At 51.8% G+C, this 19,613-nt stretch overlaps 2 protein-coding genes across 2 annotated transcripts; one reads left to right on the plus strand and one right to left on the minus strand.

Annotated features, from left to right (window-relative positions):
- Positions 1-4,886: 4,886 nt before the first annotated feature.
- Positions 4,887-5,846, minus strand: LOC309447953 (olfactory receptor 14J1-like; the record flags this gene model as incomplete). Its single annotated transcript, XM_082069097.1, has 1 exon — positions 4,887-5,846. The coding sequence occupies one exon, from the start codon at positions 5,844-5,846 to the stop codon at positions 4,887-4,889; it is 960 nt and encodes a 319-aa protein (XP_081925223.1).
- Positions 5,847-17,932: 12,086 nt separating this feature from the next.
- Positions 17,933-18,892, plus strand: LOC309447954 (olfactory receptor 14J1-like; the record flags this gene model as incomplete). Its single annotated transcript, XM_082069098.1, has 1 exon — positions 17,933-18,892. One exon carries the CDS (start codon positions 17,933-17,935, stop codon positions 18,890-18,892), a length of 960 nt encoding a protein of 319 aa, XP_081925224.1.
- Between the last annotated feature and the right edge of the window lie 721 nt (positions 18,893-19,613).

Below are 19,613 nucleotides of genomic sequence, written 5' to 3' on the forward strand. Positions count from 1 at the left end.
ATATTGAAAGTATTCAAAATAAAGAAAGGAGAATTACAACACCAACAACGTTTGATGTTTAAAGTTGCAAGAACTTCAATTTCCTTCACTCTATATCTTTCAACTGGTTTCTTTTTCCGTACATTTTTAAGAAATGTTCTCTAGATTTCTATCCTACCAAACCCTACAGCATTAAAAAAGATAATCCTGGTGTCTTGCACAGAGTTGAAGGCACCAAAGAATGCACAGCCATGGGCTGTCAGTGCCACTTTTTACCCTTGGCACACAGTGAGTCATGCTGGAAGCTGTTGGCCACTCTTGACTGATGGAGGAAAGAGGGATAAAAAGGTTAACTGAGCTGCTCTCTTTTTAGATGGCCATGTTGACAGTGATCTCAACAGATCTGTGTTGTCTGTCTTTCTGTGTGATCGTAAGGAAAAAATTATATTTATGTGTTGGTAAATATATAGTAAAATGTATAAGTGTGTCCAGTTATATTTTCTACCAGCACTCTCCAAGGAAGAATCTTTCTTCAGAGAAATTGTTGTTTTGATATTGTCTTTGTCACCCGTCCCCTGCCCCACTGGCCACTGGGACCAGGGTGCCCTCAGCCGCCTTCCTTGTGCTGCCCATATCTTTGGAGAAGCCCTCCTGGGTGCCCTCCCCTTGCACGGCCTCTTCAGCCACTGTTCAGCGTTGGCTTTGCTGGCTCCATCCCTGCACCCCCAGGCCAGGTGCCTGTCTGTCTGTCTGTCCCTGGGCAGCCTGTTCCCCTCCAGCCTCCCTGCACGTCCCTCTGCTGTTTGATGTCCTAAGTCAGGGGGTCCCTGTTCATCCATGCTGACCTCTTGCCAGGCCCTGCTGGACTCCCTGGCCATCAGGTTGGTTTCTTCCTGGGCTCTGAGGACATCGCCCCTGAACAGGGACTCACAGCCTGTTTGTTCTCCAGGACAGCCAAAGCAGATCCTCCAGTAATGAAATCAGCTCTCCTGCAGGACTGCACTCTTGTTCTGCAGTTGTCCTGCTTCTCCACCATCTCATGGTCACTGCAGCCATGGCCGCTCTCATCCTTCAGATCCCCAGCCTGATCCACCATGTCTGTCAGTAGGAGACCAGCCCTGGTCAGCTCGTCTATGTTTGTCTCAAAATGCTGTATTCCACACCTGCAGGAACCTCCTGGGTTGCTTGTGCCAAGTGCTGCTGCCCTCCCAGCAGACCAAGCCATGGTCCAACTTGCCATGTACTCGAGGACCTGTGACCATGAAGCTTCCTCCAAGGCAAGACTCTGTGCACACCAGGCTCCCCTCTGCACAGAGCTCATCTCCAGCTCCTCATCCACCCGCCTGCCTTCCCGAGGAGCCCTGAGTACCCCTGGCTGCCCTCCCACCACTGAGCTGTCCCACCAGGGCTCTGCAGTCCCCATGGGGAGCACGGTGCTGCCTGCCCAGCAGAAATGACAGTGTTGGTGGGAAAAAGGAGAGGCAGGTGCCGGGGAAGTGTCTGGAGGTTGGCTGTGAGGTGACCCCTGGTGCCAGAAGAGGATGATGCAAGGTGAGGCGTCATGGGAGGGAGGGAGATTTTGAAGTCACATCTTTGAGAACAACCCAACTGGGCACGTGGTGAGTCAGGCCTAGTGATGTCACCTGGATGCTGGAGAACACACCCAGCAGTGCTGAGAGCCTGGGAGACGGGAGACGCAGGAGAAGGGGAAGATGACACAGCTGGAAGTGGGTTGTGATGCCACTTCTATTGCAGATACATGGGGTAGATGTAGGCCAAGCAAACATGGCGGGATTATCACTTGTGAGGTCACCTCATGACAGCAATGTGATTGGCCAGAGGTAGGCGGGTATGATGAGGTCATCAAGGATGCCAGATGACACAGCTAGAGGTGGGTTGTGATGCCACTTCTGTTGTGGTGACCTGGGGGTACATGTAGGCAAAGCCAACATGGATGCATTATTACTTGTGAGGTCACCTCATGACAGCAATGTGATTGGCCAGAGGTAGGCAGGTATCATGAAGTCATCAAGGGTACCAGATGGGAAGGCTGCAGACAAATGACTGTGCCCCTGGTGAGGCCCTGCCCTGGGTGAAGCCACCTGTACGTGTCATGGGAAACTGTGGGATGTGCATGAGAAAGTGAGGGATGTGAGAAGGGACCAGAGGACCAAGGCAATGGAATCCAAACTATCAAATTTGAGTGCAAGTGGAGGAAACCTGAGCCCATTGGGGAAAAAGTAACTGATGATGGTTATGAATTGGTGAGGAGACTGGGGCAGAGAAAGGGAGGGATCAAGGTGGATCGTGGAAGAAGCAGCTTGTGGAAGAGCGGGGAGGAGAGGGATTCAAGTGACCAGCTGCCCGAGGGGAGGTGGCTGGTCAGTGCTGCTCTGGCCAACCCCCCTGCCTGATCACCATGGTCTGTCCTACTTATTAGACTGGTTTCAGCTGGGGTAGAGTTAATTATCTTCATAGCAACTTGTATGAGGCTGTGTTTTCAATCTGTGATGGAGACAGTGTTGATCACACCCCATGTTTCAGTCAGTGCTGGGCGGTGCTTGCACAGTCAAGGCCTTTTCTGCTTCTCACGCTGAGAAGTGAGAGCAGGCTGGGGGTGCCCAAGAAATGGAGAGGAGACACAGCTGGGACAGCTGAGCCCAGCTGACCAAAGGGATCTTCTGTACCACATGAAGTCATGCTCAGCAACAAAGTCTGGGAGAGAAAGTGAGGGGGGAACACTCAGAGTGATGGCGTTTGTCTTCCCAAGTAACTGCTCTGTGTGATGGAGCCCTGATTTTCTGGAGATGGCTGAACACCCACCTGCCAATGCAAAGCAGGGGATAGATTCCTTATTTTTCTTTGATTGCGCACCCAGCTTTTGCTTTGCCTATTAAACTGTCTTTATCTCAACCCTCAAGTTTTCTTTTACTTTTAAGATCTTCCCCTCATCCTGCCACAGCAACAGAGTGGTGCTGAGCTGATGACCAGGGTTAAACTACAATATTTCTTAAACTCCATTCCTGGGTATTTACTGTGTGAGTGGGTTCACTGTTGTGTGTGTGTTTGGGTGTAAATGTATGCACACGCTTTCTTGGTCAGGTCTAAGTGAGGCTCACAAGGAAGAGTAGACACCAGGATATGAAGAGACCTGGGGCTGGAATGGCCAAGTGGGCAATGTCTCTGAGTCTGCATTGACCCAAACCCCAGGTCCACACTGGAGGGACCACAGGGGTGTGTGAAACTGCAGGTAAGTTCTACCCGGGATGTGCAGACAACTCGTGCAACCTTCACACCAGCTCAGTCTGAGAGGAGGAACAGGGCACCGTCAGTACTGTTGCTCATGGTTATGTAAAAGTGCTACTGCTGGTGTGGTGACTGTGAAGGTGCTGCCATCCAGCGGGACCTGGACAGGCTGGAGAGTTGGGCGAGGAATAACCTGATGAAATTTTACAAGGGAAAGTGTAGAGTCCTGCATCTGGGCAGGAACAACCCCACGTTCCAGTATAGGTTGGGAAATTACATATTAGAGAGCAGTGTAGGGGAAAGGGACCTGGGGGTCCTGGTGGACAACAGGATGACCATGAGCCAGCACTGGGCTCTTGTGGCCAGGAAGGCCAATGGCATCCTGGGGTGTATTACAAGGGGTGTGGTTAGTAGATCGAGAGAGGTTCTCCTTCCCCTCTACTCCGCCCTGGTGAGACCACATCTGGAATATTGTGTCCAGTTCTGGGCCCCTCAGTTCCAGCAGGACAGGGAACTGCTGAAGAGGGTCCAGCGTAGGGCAACCAAGATGATTAAGGGAGTGGAGCATCTCCCTTATGAAGAAAGGCTGAGGGAGCTGGGGCTCTTTAGTTTGGAGGAGACTGAGAGGTGACCTTATTAATGTTTATAAATATATAAAGGGTGAGTGCCATGAGGATGGAGCCAGGCTCTTCTGGATGGCAAACAATGATAGGACAAGGGGTAATGGGATCAAGCTGGAACACAAGAAATTCCACTTAAATTTGAGAAAAAACTTCTTCTCAGTAAGGGTGACAGACACTGGAACAGGCTGCCCAGGGAGGTTGTGGAGTCTCCTTCTCTGCAGACATTCAAAACCCGCCTGGACATGTTCCTGTGCGACCTCACCTGGGCGTTCCTGCTCCATGGGGGGATTGGACTGGATGAGCTTTTGACGTCCCTTCCAATCCCAAACATACTGTGATACTGTGATACTGTGCTGTTCCCTGTTGGAACGGGTCTGTGTGGGGCGGGCTGTTTCAATTTTTGTTTCCCTGCAGATACCTGGATTTAGTGCTTTGCCATTAGCTGACTCCACATTGGGCCATGACTCACTCTGTGGGCTCCAGTCACTGCCCACCTCAGGCACATAGGTACATGTGTATCTCATGGGCTCTCCGGGCAGCTCCAGATTCCTCTCCTGGACGATTGTCCTCTGCCCCATCATGCTCTGGGACAGCCCAGTCTGACTGTATGTCATGACCACTCCCCTTCTCCACTGTCAACAGACAACAAGGGTTGTGTCTTAAACCACAACTCAGTTGTCTGTCAGCTACCAACGTGACAATGAGCTTTGACCTCAGGCCCTTTCGGGTGAAATTCCTAGGCCTGTTGTTGAGATCAGCTTTAGAACAACAGCCAAATATTGAGGAACTGCACAGAGGAGATGTCATTTTATTACGGAGATGCTATGGGAGACCAAGCTCTGACACAGTGTTAGGAAAACATTTATACAAGTTTTACGTGTTTTAAAAATATTAATAATGGGTACATTTTTCAGGATAGTGAGCTAAACACAAACAATTATAGACGAACATAAAAAGCATAAATAGCAATATGGGTAATGCTAACAAAGTAAAAGGGATAAAACAAGGTACAGGCCTGCATTGGGATACAAATACACATCATCTGTGGGCAGAGATGGAAAGCTGATCAGTATTGACAAACACCAATGAAATCACTTTCCTAATGGACTCCTTGAGCTCCTGGTTCCTCATGCTGTAGATGAGGGGGTTCACTGCTGGAGGCACCACTGAGTACAGAACAGACACCACCAGGTCAAGAGATGGGGAGGAGATGGACGGGGGCTTCAGGTGGGCAAACATGGCAGTGCTGATGAACAGAGAGACCACGGCCAGGTGAGGGAGGCAGGTGGAAAAGGCTTTGTGCCGTCCCTGCTCAGAGGGGATCCTCAGCACGGCCCTCAAGATCTGCACATAGGACACCACAATGAAAACAAAACAGCCAAACGCTACTAGTACACCAACCACAAGCAACCCAATTTCCCTGAGGTAGGAGTGTGAGCAGGAGAGCTTGAGGATCTGGGGGATTTCGCAGAAGAACTGGCCCAGGGCATTGCCCTTGCACAGGGGCAGTGAAAATGTATTGGCCGTGTGCAGCAGAGCAGTGAGAAACCCAGTGGCCCAGGCAGCTGCTGCCATGTGGACACAAGCTCTGCTGCCCAGGAGGGTCCCGTAGTGCAGGGGTTTGCAGATGGCAACGTAGCGGTCGTAGGACATGACGGTGAGGAGAGAATACTCTGCTGTGATCAAGAAGAGAAACAAAAAGAGCTGTGTCACACATCCCAAGTATGAGATGGCCCTGGAATCCCAGAGGGAATTGGCCATGGACTTGGGGACAATGGTGGAGATGGAGCCCAGGTCGAGGAGGGCGAGGTTGAGCAGGAAGAAGTACATGGGGGTGTGGAGGTGCTGGTCCCAGGCTATGGTGGTGATGATGAGGCCGTTGCCCAGGAGGGCAGCCAGGTAGATGCCCAGGAAGAGGCAGAAGTGCAAGAGCTGCAGCTCCCGTGTGTCTGTGAAGGGCAGGAGGAGGAACTGGGTGATGGAGCTGATGTTGGACATTGGCTGCCTGTGGGCATGAGGACCTGTGCAAGGAGGAAAGGACAGTGACAATTTAGGGGAGACTTCTCTGAGAAAAATAAACACGCTGTTTCTCATGGAAAACCCCCTCCCTGATGGAGGCATGTATCCACTCATTCTCTCTTTCTACCAATTGAGAAAAACAGTTCATCACAGTTTAAAATGTAGCTTGGGCATCTGGTTCCATGAACACATCTGTGAGGCACGATCCACTGAACTGGTGTCAGAACAAAAACTGACCCACACTCCCACCCCAACCCCAGAGAGCAAGAGCACCAGGGACAGGTGGAGAAACAGGGAAGGACACTGCAGTGCTACCAGAAAATAAAGCAAGGACAGAAAGGCAGACGGGCATGCTGTGGAACCTTCTCCTGACCCAGCTGTGCTGCTGCCACTCACATAATGACACTGTAGAGCAGGTACTTTTAGCACCTTATTTGTGTACCCCGTTGCAGGAACCCTTCACCTGGAGGTCCAGCTGCTGAGGTGGAGACTTGTGACCTGGACCCCATGGCTTTGGGGCAGAGGGTCTGCTGGGGAGGAGAGGAGACCAGGGGTTGCACTGGGAAATGTGTCTGTGCTGCAGGGGGTTCCTGAATCCCCTCCCCAGCATTTCTGGTCACAGCTCCTTCTCCCTGCCCATGTCTGTGCTGCCTGCAGCTGTGTCTCTGTCCCTGGGTCTGCTCCCTGTCAGTGTCACAGACCCCGTCCCACCCGCTGTGTGCTCAGCTCTGTCCTGCTCACACCTCCTGGCACTGCCCAGGGGCAGCTCTGTTTGCAGGTTGGAAAACAGGACAGGTCAGACTAAGGCTGACGGGTCCAGCCAAGGTGATGCAGGTGCTGTGCACAGGCAGAGGGGTGGGGAAGGGATGGCATGAGCCTTCTGGCAGATGTACTGATCACTCACAGTTGCAGTTCAGGAGTCTCAGTGACTTGTTTAAGCATGAGAGCTCATTTTCATTTTATCCTTTCCTGCACCCCCCACCCCTTGGGAGAGGAAACTCTAAAGACAGGCTCAGGAAAGCTCCTTATCTCTCTGCTAATCCTTGCACTGATCTCCTCCTTGAGGCATCCCCTTGGAAAAATCCAGGGGGTGATCTGGATGTGTGAGCAGCCCTGACCCACACAGCACCCTCTCCACAGCAGAAGCACCTTTCCTGCCCAATAGGGTTTGCTCCTTCCATCGACATCTTCTCCCCTCAGTGTAGCTGGGATCTCCCAGGCAGGCTGAGCGCTGACCCTGGCAGGCGGCAGAGTCCCTGCCCGGCACAGCCCTGGGGTGCAGGGACCCTGCTCTGCAGAACAGCCCTGGGCACCCCTGGGTGCTCACCCGGCTTCACAGCTGTTCAACATGGCCTGACAAGAGCCCCGTCCTTACAGATCCCACCAGCTGTGCCTGTGCGAGTTTTAGGAGGTGCCTCCAGGAGCTACAGCTGCACTGCCCTGCACCAGAGAGTTACCATGGCAAGGGCTGCAAAGGTTTCTCCTCCAGTGAGCTCTCAGTCATCCTGCCAGTCCTGACCACCTTTAATCTCTCTCTGCCTTGCTCGTCTGCTGAGATCCCCAGGCAGAGCCCTCAGCCCTGCTGCGTGTGCAGAGGAGCTGCTCCTGGGCAGAGCTGTCTCTCTGCAGCGCTGCCGCTGCCATGAGCTCCCTGTGTCCCAGGAGCCCAGCCCAGCTCAGCAGCACAGGAGCAGCCCAAGGCACTTTAATGACCCCTCTGGTGGCTTTGGTGCTGAGTCCATGGACATCAGACCCTGAGGGGAACGTGAAGAAACTTCTCAAGAAGTCAAAGTCAGATTCAAACTCCAAAGTTTCCTGTACTATAAACGGGTCCCACTGAGGGACACAACTGAAGAACTGACCCCAGAGTTTAGTTAGAGCAGAAAACTGGAGGCAGTGATGACAGGTCAGGAAAAGCAATGTAGAGGTCTCTCTGATGCTGAGTAAACCTGGTTGTGTTTCATTAACCAAAGAACTAAGCCCTGACCCCCAGCCCTGGGAAGTCAGATCCTGTCCCTCCCACGTTGCCCAGGGCCCTTCCTGGGACAGTGTGATGTGGGGCTGTGCAAGGCCAAGGGCAGGACTATGGTCCCACACCTCCCAGGTTCCTGGCTGGGGACAAGGAGCCATGAGGCCCCTGTGCTGCAAGGACAAGGTGTCTCCTCACAGGCATCAGAGGTGCAGACAACAGCCACAGCCAAGGGGAGAAGGAGCTCATGTCTGGTGGGGCTTCAGCCTCTTTACATCCCGTGATCATCTCCACGACAGCCTGTCCTGTGCTGGGGCATCCCCTGCACCTCTGTCCCTGCAGGCTGGAGACATCCCCCCTGCTGCCCCACCTTGCTCCTGTCTGAGCATCTTCCTTCCTTTGCTGAGCTCTCTCCATCCTCCCCAGCTGGTCCTTGAAGCACAAAGCCTTGGGCTGATGCAGACTCCCTCTGCTGACCTGCTCCACCACAGCACTGCCCTTCCATCACATTCCTTTCTGCTCATGTCCAGCCTGGACCTCCCCAGCTGCGCTTTGGCCATTATTTCTTTCTCATGCTCTTTCCCACTATGCAGAAACCTCCACCATCTCTGAAACTGCCCTTCAAGCCCTCTCAGGCTACTCCTGCACTGCTGCAGCCTCCCCAGCGCTGCTGGGCCAAAGCAGCCCAGGTCCCTCAGCACCCCACACCATGTGCACAAGGTGCTGAACCTGCCTTGGCACAGCCCTGCACTCTCCAGTTCCTCCCTGCTGCTCCAAACTGGGAAGCCGCACACTGGCACACACCCGTGTGTGTGGGTCACACCAGTGCTGAACCGAATGGGATGAGAACTGCAGGTGTCTGGGTCCCCACGCTCCTCCTCATGCAGCCCCGTGTGCAGCTGCCTTGTTCATGGTGAGCGTGCACCACGGGCTGGTGTGGGGACCTTGGAGTGCCCAGGCCCTTCTCCTCAGGGTCACTGCTCAGCGTGTCAGCTCCCGCCCTGTCCTGATGGATGGGGTTGTTCTCCCTCCCTGATACAGAACTGGGCACTTCATCTTGTCAAAATTCAGCACTTTCTGTTGGGTGAATGCCAGATTTTCTCAAGGTCTGGACTCTCCCTGGCCTGAATCTCCATTTGCTCACCTGTTAATGTTTGCATGCAGTCGGCTTATCCTGATAAGGATTTCTCTCCCAAGATAACAGTATGAGGAGTTACAGGACACTGCAAATACTACCTTCCTGAGAAACTGTGGGGTCTTGTGCATCTGATACTCATAATGTCAGAGGTCTGTAGTAAGAGGAGAAGTTTCTCTTCAAGTGGTAGAGCAGCAGGAATGCGTGGAGCTCTGCCTGGGGCCATGTCCTCATGGCAGACCTGAGATATCCCAATATCTGCAAGGAACTGGCCATCCAGGAGGGTTTGGAACCCATTGACAACATCTTCCTGACACGGGTGACTGAGGAGTCAGTGGGGTGAGGTGCCCTGTGGGACTTCACACTTACAAACCAGAAAGAGCTGGTCAGGATGGAACAGTCAGGGATGGGAAAGTGGAGCTGAGGCTCCTGGGAGATGAGAACAAGGCCAAGAGCAGGATTTCAGGAGAGCAGGATTTGGCTGCTGAGGGACCTGCTTGGGTCCTGTGCGATATGACCTTGGTCTCTGCACAGCTTTTCTCTCCCATTTCCTCCCTCCTCTCTCCCACCTGCTGTTGTGCAGCGCTTTTTACCCTTTCTCAAATACAATATCCCAGAGGTGCTGCCAACGTCACTGAATGGCTCAGATTTGGCAAGGACTGGGTCCATCTTGGAACAGCTGAAATCAGCTCTGTCTGATGTTGGTCAAACTCCTGTTGTCTTCTCAGAGCGGTGACAACTGTAGCACAACCACACTCAACCCCAGTTCCAAGACTTTGCCATGTAAGCCCAATACAGGGTGACAACATGTTGTGTGCTACATATTACTTGATGATGGAGAAGAAATGGATCTTCTGTCAGCAACTCGAGCAACTCACCAGTGAATGAGTACGTTCCTATGGGGAACTGTAATTGCCCTGACATTCACTGGTCAGGCAGAGCTGCAGCTGCCAACATTCACTGGTCAGGCAGAGCTGCAGCTGCCAACAGTCCAAAGGATCTTGGGCCAACTGCTTAACATGTCTGCCTGATGGGCCAACAAGGGTGATGCTCACCTGGATCTGGAACTGGCAAACAAGGAAACCCAGGTGAGGGATGTGAACATCAGTGTCCACCTTGGCTGTCATAAGCAGGACACAGAGGGGTCCCAGGCACCAGAGGGGAGGGAGGAAGGCCAGCAGCAGAGCACAGGCTGGTGGGCTCCAGAGGAGAAGACTTTGACATACTGGGGGATGGTGGGCAAAGTGGTTACATCGAAGTAGATCTGAAGGGTGAAGGAGCTCAGGAAATCTGATAATCCTTACAGGACAGGCTGCTCCAAGCACAAGAATGATCTCTCCAAGTACCCATGAACAGAAGCATTTATCTCGTTAGGCTGCTCCTCTGCACTGATGGAGCTGCAGGGCACAAAGGCAGCACACAGGAGGTGGGAGCAGGGGAAGCTGCAAAGGAGGAATTTAGAAACCTTGTCCATGGATGTGGGGATGATGCCAAAGCTGCCCTGGACTTGATACCTGCACGGGAAGGGCAGCAAGATGAGCTGGCAGAGCTTCACTTGCAGTAAAAGAATAGACAGGATGAACGTGGGACTGCTGCTGAATTTCATAAGAGTAGAATCAGACAGGACTGAGGTTCTTCATGGCTTCTTTGCCTCCATCTTCACCAGCAAGGTCTCCTGGGACTTTGTTCCTGAAGGCAGGAGTCTGGAGAACACCCAACAGTGGATGGGGCTCAAGTCAGGGGTGACCTGAGCAAACTCAGACACCGTTACAGAACAGGAGATGGGTCACTTGACCAGCTCCTGAACACAAGTATCACTGTGCTGTGGCACCTGAGATTGCCAGGAACACCCACGTCTTGGTCCAGAGGAGTGTGACTCCTCTTGAGGTGTCCTGGCCTGTCTCCTCACTCACATGGTGATTTAGTTACGCACTTTTCTGACATGTTCAGTCTTTATCAGGAGATGCAACACATCAGTATGAACTGGAGGCTGCTGATGCCACCTGTTCTGGAAAGGGAGGGAAGGGTGAGCAGGGAAGGGAATAGAAGAAATTTGGCTTTATTGCTATTTATTGTGGAAATGCTTTCCGTTTGGCTGTTCCTGAAATCTCTCTAATCATCCACACCAGCCTTGAAGCCTTTAGGAAAATGATGCACAGAGCATTGGCTTGTAAGAGCATTTTAGATGTTAGTGAGCCCTCTGCTGCCATGATCCTGAACTGCAGATACTGAAACAATGAACAAACCTCTAATGAAGTGAAAGGCAGAAGCAAACCCCAAGTTTCTGTTATGTCAGCCCTTGATGCTTGTTCATCACCAGAATGACTGAGCCCTGACCCCTGGGACCTGGTAGATTTTTCTCCAATGTTTTTCAAGGCTTTTCCTGTGGTCAGTGTCAGTGTTTTGTGTTTTGGTTGTGGGTCTTATGTCAAGTGCTGTTGCTTTAACTGCAAGGCTCTGGATTTCTGTGGAGTTGGAAATGCCTGTGAGTTCCTCACAACTCATCCAGCTTCTTTCATACACCTGGCAATGGTCACCAGTCACCTCAATGTCCCAGTCCAACACTTGCTCGAATCCTCTATTTGGATCCATACCCATCACTCCAGGAGGTTCATGCATCCACCAGGGTCATGGATGATTCCTGAGGACCATCCAAGTGTGGGCAGTGTAAGAGAGGAGCAGAGCAGGGTCAGCTCATGGGCCATGACTGAGCACAGCCACCCCAGCAGCAGCCGTTCCCCATCTCCCAGGCACAGCCATGCCCACAGCATGCAAATGGCACTGCCATACATGATTAGCCCAAGAGAGTCCTTTCTTCCTTTCATATTCCCAGGAAAACCTTCCTCCTGTTCCTCCTCCACCTGCAGACATCAACTGTTTTCCATTTCTGGGCTCAGACATGGCTGGAAGGGTTCACTGAAGCCATCAGCCATCTCATTGCTTCTCCCTGGCATGCCCTGACCCTCTCCCACACCTACAATGGCCAATCACGGCTGCTCAGGCCTCCCGCTCTTCAGAAGAGGCCTTGAGCTTCTTGGTTCTTCCTGGTGCTTATTATGAACTTCCTCGCTCCCTCCAGAGTTCACGGTGAGCTTTCTTGTCCATAACAGCCCCTTTATGACCATGTCTCACTAAATGGTTGTGTTTTTATGATCATTTGTGCAGAAAGGGCAGTCACAGGACAGCACCCAATATGTCAAAACTGATGCCGAGTGAAATGCCGTAAAGCCCCAATGAGTTCCCCTGTGTCTGTGTCTGTCCTGGAAGGAGTCTGTCCCGAGAAGGGGATCCAGCTCCTGCCACTCTCTGCAGAGGCACATGAGCAGTGTCCATCACCTGGGGACACAAAGGGTGACGTTTGCCAGACCACCCTTCATCTGAACCACTTAGATGTGTGCTTGTGGATGAGGTATGGAGCCTTATAGTGCAAATACCTATTTGATTGCCATTGCCAGAGAGGCTACCACAGATGCAGTTTAATATTTTAGAAATATGTAAATATAAGCATATACGACTGACATTCCTAGACAAATTACACAAACACTTGAAGGATTATTCATGCCTTTTAACATGATTATCCTTAGAAGGCCACCAGCTTTGCATCTCAGGAAATGGGATCCAGAGTCCAAGGGCAGGATGGTTTGGGCTCTGTGCTGGGATCTGGAAACTGAAAGGTGCTCCCATCTCCCAGCCCCCTGCCCTCCTCAGTGAGGGTGTGAGACATTCTGCAGCGAGGGCTGAACTCACAGCCATGACCAGTATCTTATGTCCAACTGCAGCCAATGGTGTCCTGCCAGCTCAGGATTGGAGCTTCCATTGCTGGAGGTGTTTAAAAGACATGGAGATGTGGCACTTAGATATATGGTTTAGTGGTGGACTGGGCAGTGTTTGATTTATGGTTGGACTCCAGGTTCTTAAGGGTGTTTTCCAGCCTAAATGATTCTCTGATTCTCTGATTTGGGTTGAAACCATTTCAATCCCATCACCTCCAGCTTCCCCCAGAGGCAGCTGTTGTGTGGCACAACTGTCCTGGCTCTCCAGGCAGGTTGGGCACTGGGTTGGTGCCTGCATTGGCAGTTTTCCCCTTCCTGGGGTAAAAGGCTGTTGAGCAGAGACAGTTGTAGAGATTTGGGTCACAGGGGTTTGCAGCAATCCTGTCAAACTCTGAGCAGGCTGAGCTTTGGAGCCCAGGAAAAATGGAGATGCTCTGAAGGGTGTTTGTGAACAGTGGTGCTGTCACTAGTAACAGTAACAGGGAACTCCTTATTCTCACTGATGATGATGATGACTTAAATCTCTTTAATTTCAGTCCTAACAGTCATTCTTGCTTTTCCAATCATCTACTACACCTCAGCAGTTTTGTCTTGAAAGAATTTCTTAGAACAATGCTTTTTCTCTCACTTCTTTTTGTTTTAATCATTTAAAGAGTACACCTGTTGGACAGAATTACCCCCAAATTGTGCTTCTTTCATCATTTTTCTACCTTTCAATTATTTCTATTGTGGTGTGATGTGGAGGTTGCATAGGAAAATAGTCTCTTTCTGAGACAAAGAAGGCCAAGGAATAGATCCCAGGTCAGTGCAAAGGCCCAAAGGAAGCCAGAATCTTTATGTGTGTGCACTGACACACACTGTCACCTGCATTTCCAGTCTCTGCAGTCCCCACCGTGCAGCAGAGTCTGAGTTCTGAGCTCCCTTCATCTGCCCCGTGTGACACGTGTAAAATGGATCTACCCCAGTCCAATGGCTGGTTTGGATTCTCTTCACAGCCTGAAGCACCACATGGGTCAGGAGACAAGCCAGGATACCCAACCAGGACTCACATATCCTTCACATAGATTTTAGGTGTTCCCTGGCATCTCAGCAGACATGTCACGCTGATATCTGGGTGCAAGGAGCTGGTCAAGTGCCTCGTTTTCATTTCTATAATGATGGATTTGTGTCTGGCTGATGTGCAGACTCTGTACATGGATGCTGACACCTCTTGAACAACCTGCTCTGATAGGGTTAACAACACAGGCTGTTCTTCCTGGAGAGGCATTATGACAGCAAAAAAGATCTTGGCTCAGGGCAAAAGATGGAAATGGATGGAAAAGTTGTGGTCAGGACTGTTTGGGGTACTTGTAAAGCAACCCTGCACCTCATGTGAATTACTTCTGTGGTCTGGGAGAACCTGAGAGCTTTCCCTAAATTGAAAACATGAAGGGGAAGGAAGGACAGTGTCATTCAGGCTCAAAGGGACCTCAGGAGGTGTCTTGACCAACCTCCTGCTCAAAGCAGGGTCAGACCAGATTACTCAGCGCTTTATCCAAACACATCTTGGTCACTTTCTGGGACAGAGTGGGTGCGCACTCCTGGGAAACAGCTTCCAGTGCTGGACTGTCCTCAAGACTGGAAAGTTTCTCCCTTTCTACAGCACCTTTCCAAGCCCAACCATCCAGATTGTTTTCACCCATCTACTTACACACTAACACAGACCATAATATCCTACCTTGGGCACAAGAATATTGTGGGGAATGATGCCAAATGCCTTGCTGACCTCCAGGTAACAGACCGTCAATGTTTTCCCAATGTCCATAACCCTGTCCTTTCCTCACAGAAAGCAAAGAGGATGGACAGGCACAACCTGCCCTGGGCAAACCCTGTCACCTTCTCTTCCAGACACCCAGAAATGGGGTCCCAGTGGCCATGCTCTGGGGCACAGCCCTTAGTTCCCCTGCTCACCCATTGGCCATTTTGAAAAGTGCACACACTGTGTGAGAGCTGCCAGTGGTCAGGGAGTCCCCCCAGTCTCCATGAGCTTTCCAAGATGGTGGAGAGTGGCCTCACTGTGACATGGTCCTGCTGTCCCATCTCCTGGGATGCTGCCCCTGCTGTCCCATAGACTGGAGAGGATTGTGTTAGTTCCAGTGACCCTGACTTGATCCCCATCCACTGCTGGTTGTTCTGACTCCAGTCAAAGAGGCCTGGGAGACCTTGCTGCAAGAGGGCACAAGTATTTTCACCTCTTTCTCTTATTAAGTTCATCAGTGACCACACAGTATCTTTGTCCTTTAACTGTTTCTGCAGTAGTAGCAGCTCACTATGGGGCCCTTGAATTTCCTTCCAGGTCTAGACTGAGTTCTGATCTGGACTGTGTCTGTGCTTGGCGGCTGCTGTCCTTGCAGACCAGATGAACTCACTCCTGCCACCCTGCCTGGCAGTTCATTCCATCCGTGTCACAGCTCTGTCTGCAGCACTGACAGCCCCAGCTCCCCAGTCAGGTCCCTGGCTGAGGACATTGCCTCACATCTGGGCTGAGCCACCCCAGCTGTGGCACCAGCCCAGCTCTGACCTGCCACAAGAAACCTGGTACCAAGTGTCCAAGAGCCCATGTGTGCAAAGGATTTGCTGCAGAGTGCAGACATGACATGGCCAAAGACTGATGAATGTCTCTCTAGACCGAGGAGTATAAAACCAGAACAAAATGCCTAAAGTCATTCAACTGACGATATTCCTCCCCTTGTTTGGAGAAATTAGATAGTTTGCTGTAATATTCCTGGTGTCCTGTCTAATGATGGGACAAGAAAATATGATTCTCATACCGATTTATTTTTTAAAATGAAAAATACAATGTGGGAAGAAGTGTCTCTGAAGAAGAGAGTGAATCAACATCACTGATTACTTCAACTTCGAAGTTGTGCCTCTGGAGACCCAGGGACACCTGGAGGAGCCCAGAGGGGACAGAGAAAGGGACATCATGGGCTGCTCCTGTGCTGCTGAGCTGGGCTGGGCTCCTGGGACACAGGGAGCTCACGGCAGCGGCAGCGCTGCAGAGAGACAGCTCTGCCCAGGAGCAGCTCCTCTGCACACGCAGCAGGGCTGGGGGCTCTGCCTGCAGCACCGAGGGCACAGGAGCCAGGCACAGAGAGATTAAAGGCAATGTGGGGTGGTTGGTTGCTGAGGATTCAATGAGACAAATCACAGTTCTAACAAGGTAAGTCTCTGGGTGTAGGACAATGCAGCTGCATTTCCTGGAGGGAGACCCTAAGCTGGTACATTCTATGATTTACAGGATCTGTCAGGTCTCTCTCACAGTATCTCTGTTGTAGAGAAGAACACACTCCAGAGCAGGGCTTCCCTGCTGCACTGTCAGAGGGACAGGGAATGATGACAACTTCTGCTGAGGGTGACTGCAGGGGGAGCACCCAGGGGTGCCCAGGGCTGTCCTGCAGAGCAGGGTCCCTGCACCCCAGGGCTGTGCCGGGCAGGGACTCTGCCGCCTGCAGGGTCAGCGCTCAGCCTGCCCGGGAGAGCCCAACAACACTGAGGGGAGAAGATGTGGTGGAAGGAGCAAACCCTATCGGGCAGGAAAGGTCCTTCTGCTGTGCAGAGGGTGCTGTGTGGGTCAGGGCTGCTCACAGCTCCAGATCAACCCCGGAATATTTACAACAAGAGGTTTCAAGGAGAAAATCAAGAGAAGGAGTATTTTAAAGTCAAGGAACTTCCCTGAGTCCTTGTTTTCAGTCTCCTACTCTTGGGGAATGTTTGGGGATAAATGCAAAAGGAGTTGTTATTTTTAAACAAATGTTTGAAAACTGCAACTGTGTGATCAGTAGGGCTTCAAGAGAATCCTCTCATGCCTTCAGCCACTCCTCCTATGCAGGAACAGCATCACCTTTGCTGGACACCTTATACTTAGTCTGACCTGTCCTGTTTTCCAGCCTGCAAACAGGAAGATGCCCCCAGGCAGTGCCCTGTGAACAGGCAGGATCTGTAGGGCCAGGGGGAGGGCACAGAGATGGTCTGTGAGCACTGACAGGGAAGAGACATGGACAGGGAAACACCTCCCAGGGGGAGAAACTCCAGGCAGCAGGGAAATGATTAGAAATGAGAGGAAATTGAACCCGGAATGGTTATGGGAGGGAGAACAGAGAAAAGTCCCTGTGACCCCCTGCAGGTCAGATCCCTCCTGTGAGCAGCCCCCTGGCCTCCTCTCCCCCCCAGCAAAGCCTCTGCCCTCAGGGCCGGGGGCTCCAAGGCATGAAGCAGCTCCTGTGCAGCCAGAGCTCCAGTTCCTCTGCAGAGCACAGGGGCTGAGAGCAGCTGCCCGGCAGTGTTGGTGTCTGGGAGGTGGCTGCACAGCTGGGGAAGGGTGACGCTGTCTGAGTGCCCGGCTGCCTCTGCCCTGGCCTCTCTCACACCCACCCTCACCGCATTGTCCTTCTTGCTCCCCTGCTCTGGGTCACTGCTGTTGGGATCTTGTTCTTGCTGTCAGGCTCTCTGGGGATGGCAGTTTCAGCTGCAGAGTCACAGCCTGATCTTGTGGGTCCTTTCCTGCAGGTGTGTCCATGGGCACACGTGTCCCAGCTTTGCTCTGACCTGTGGGCTGTGGGCAATGCAGTCTCTGGGGCTGGGGAATGAGCTGAGTCTCCCGGAATCAAATGCCATCAGCTGTCTTTACTATTGCCTTGAGGTTTCCTTCCAAGCTCTGAGCTTCCCTCCTGGATGCAAACTTGTCTTACAGCATCTTTGTTTTATCTGAAAGCCCCATGGAGAAGCAAAGAGATGCTGTGCAGAGAAAATAAAGTTGGGTAAAGCTGGGTAAAGCTCCTGTGCTTTAGGAGTCTTGGCTGTCCTTGGCCAAACATGGGGTGCTCAGTCCTTAGGAAAGGTGATACATGTTGTGGCTCCATCTGAAAAGCTGAACCCCAGTTCTGTCCCCTGCCCCCTGTTCCCATGCCCCCTGCTGCAGAGCAGGGCTGACTCCTCGGCAGCCAGCAGGCACAGGCCCTGCTCCTCACGGCACCTCCAGCCAGCACCACCCAGACACCGAGCTGGAGGAAGGTCTGGAAAAGGACAAGAAGGTGTTGTAGAGGGGAGGGTGTGTGAGAAATGGCTTTGATTTTGCTCAGAGAAGTCACTGATAACTTGTCACTGTCTTTTCCTCCTATGACAGGTTTCCCATGACCATCAGCAGCAAATGTCCAACAGCAGCTCCATCACCCAGTTCCTCCTCCTGCCGTTCACAGACACACGGGAGCTGCAGCTCTTGCACTTCTGGCTCTTCCTGGGCATCTACCTGGCTGCCCTCCTGGGCAACGGCCTCATCATCACCACCATAGCCTGGGACCAGCACCTGCACACCCCCATGTACTTCTTCCTGCTCAACCTCGCCCTCCTCGACCTGGGCTGCATCTCCACCACTGTCCCCAAATCCATGGGCAACTCCCTCTGGGACAACAGGGTCATTTCATACTCAGGATGTGCTGCACAGCTCTTTTCCTTTGCCTTCTTGATCACAGCAGAGTATTCTCTCCTCATCGTCATGTCGTACGACCGCTACGTTGCCATCTGCAAACCCCTGCACTACGGGACCCTCCTGGGCAGCAGAGCTTGTGTCCACATGGCAGCAGCTGCCTGGGCCACTGGGTTTCTCACTGCTCTGCTGCACACGGCCAATACATTTTCACTGCCCCTGTGCAAGGGCAATGCCCTGGGCCAGTTCTTCTGCGAAATCCCCCAGATCCTCAAGCTCTCCTGCTCACACTCCTACCTCAGGGAACTTGGGTTGCTTGTGGTTGTTGTATTAGTAGCGTTTGGCTGCTTTGTGTTCATTGTGGTGTCCTATGTGCAGATCTTGAGGGCCGTGCTGAGGATCCCCTCTGAGCAGGGACGGCACAAAGCCTTTTCCACCTGCCTCCCTCACCTGGCCGTGGTGTCCTTGTTTTTGACCACTGCAATATTTAACAATCTGAAACCCCCGTCCATCTCCTCCCCATCCCTGGACCTGGTGGTGTCTGTTCTGTACTCAGTGGTGCCTCCAGCAGTGAACCCCCTCATCTACAGCATGAGGAACCAGGAGCTCAAGGAGTCCATTAGGAAAGTGATTTCATGGGTGTTTGTCAATACTGATCAGCTTTCCATCACTGTCCACAAATGATGTGTATTTGTATCCCAATGCAGGCCTGTACCTTATTTTATCCCTTTTACTTTGTTAGCATTATCCATATTGTTATTTATGGTTTTTATGTTTGTATATAATTTTTTGTGTTTAGCTGACTATTCTGTAAAATGTACCCATTATTAATATTTTTAAAACACGTGAAACCTGTATAACTGTTTTCCTAACACTGTGTCAGAGCTTGGTCTCCCATAGCATCTCCGTAATAAAATGACATCTCCTCTGTGCAGTTCCTCAATATTTGGTTGTTGTTCTAAAGCTGATCTCAACAACAGACCCAGGAATTTCACTCAAAAGGGCCTGATGTCAAAGCTCGTTGTCACATTGGTAGCCGATAGACAACTGAGTTGTGGTTTAAGACACAACCCTTGTTGTCTGTTGACAGTGGAGAAGGGGAGTGGTCATGACATACAGTCAGACTGGGCTGTCCCAGAGCATGATGGGGCAGAGGACAATCCTCCAGGAGAGGAATCTGGAGCTGCCCGGAGAGCCCATGAGATACACATGTACCTATGTGCCTGAGGTGGGCAGTGACTGGAGCCCACAGAGTGAGACATGGCCCAAGGTGGACTCAACCCATGGCAAAGCACTAAATCCAGGTATCTGCAGGGAAACAAAGATGGAAACAACCCGCCCCACACAGACCCATTCCAACAGGCAACAGCACCTTCACAGTCACCACACCAACAGCAGCACTTAC

The sequence above is a fragment of the Streptopelia decaocto genome, assembly GCF_964273445.1.
Source record: "Streptopelia decaocto genome assembly, chromosome: 19".
Lineage (NCBI taxonomy): Eukaryota > Metazoa > Chordata > Aves > Columbiformes > Columbidae > Streptopelia > Streptopelia decaocto.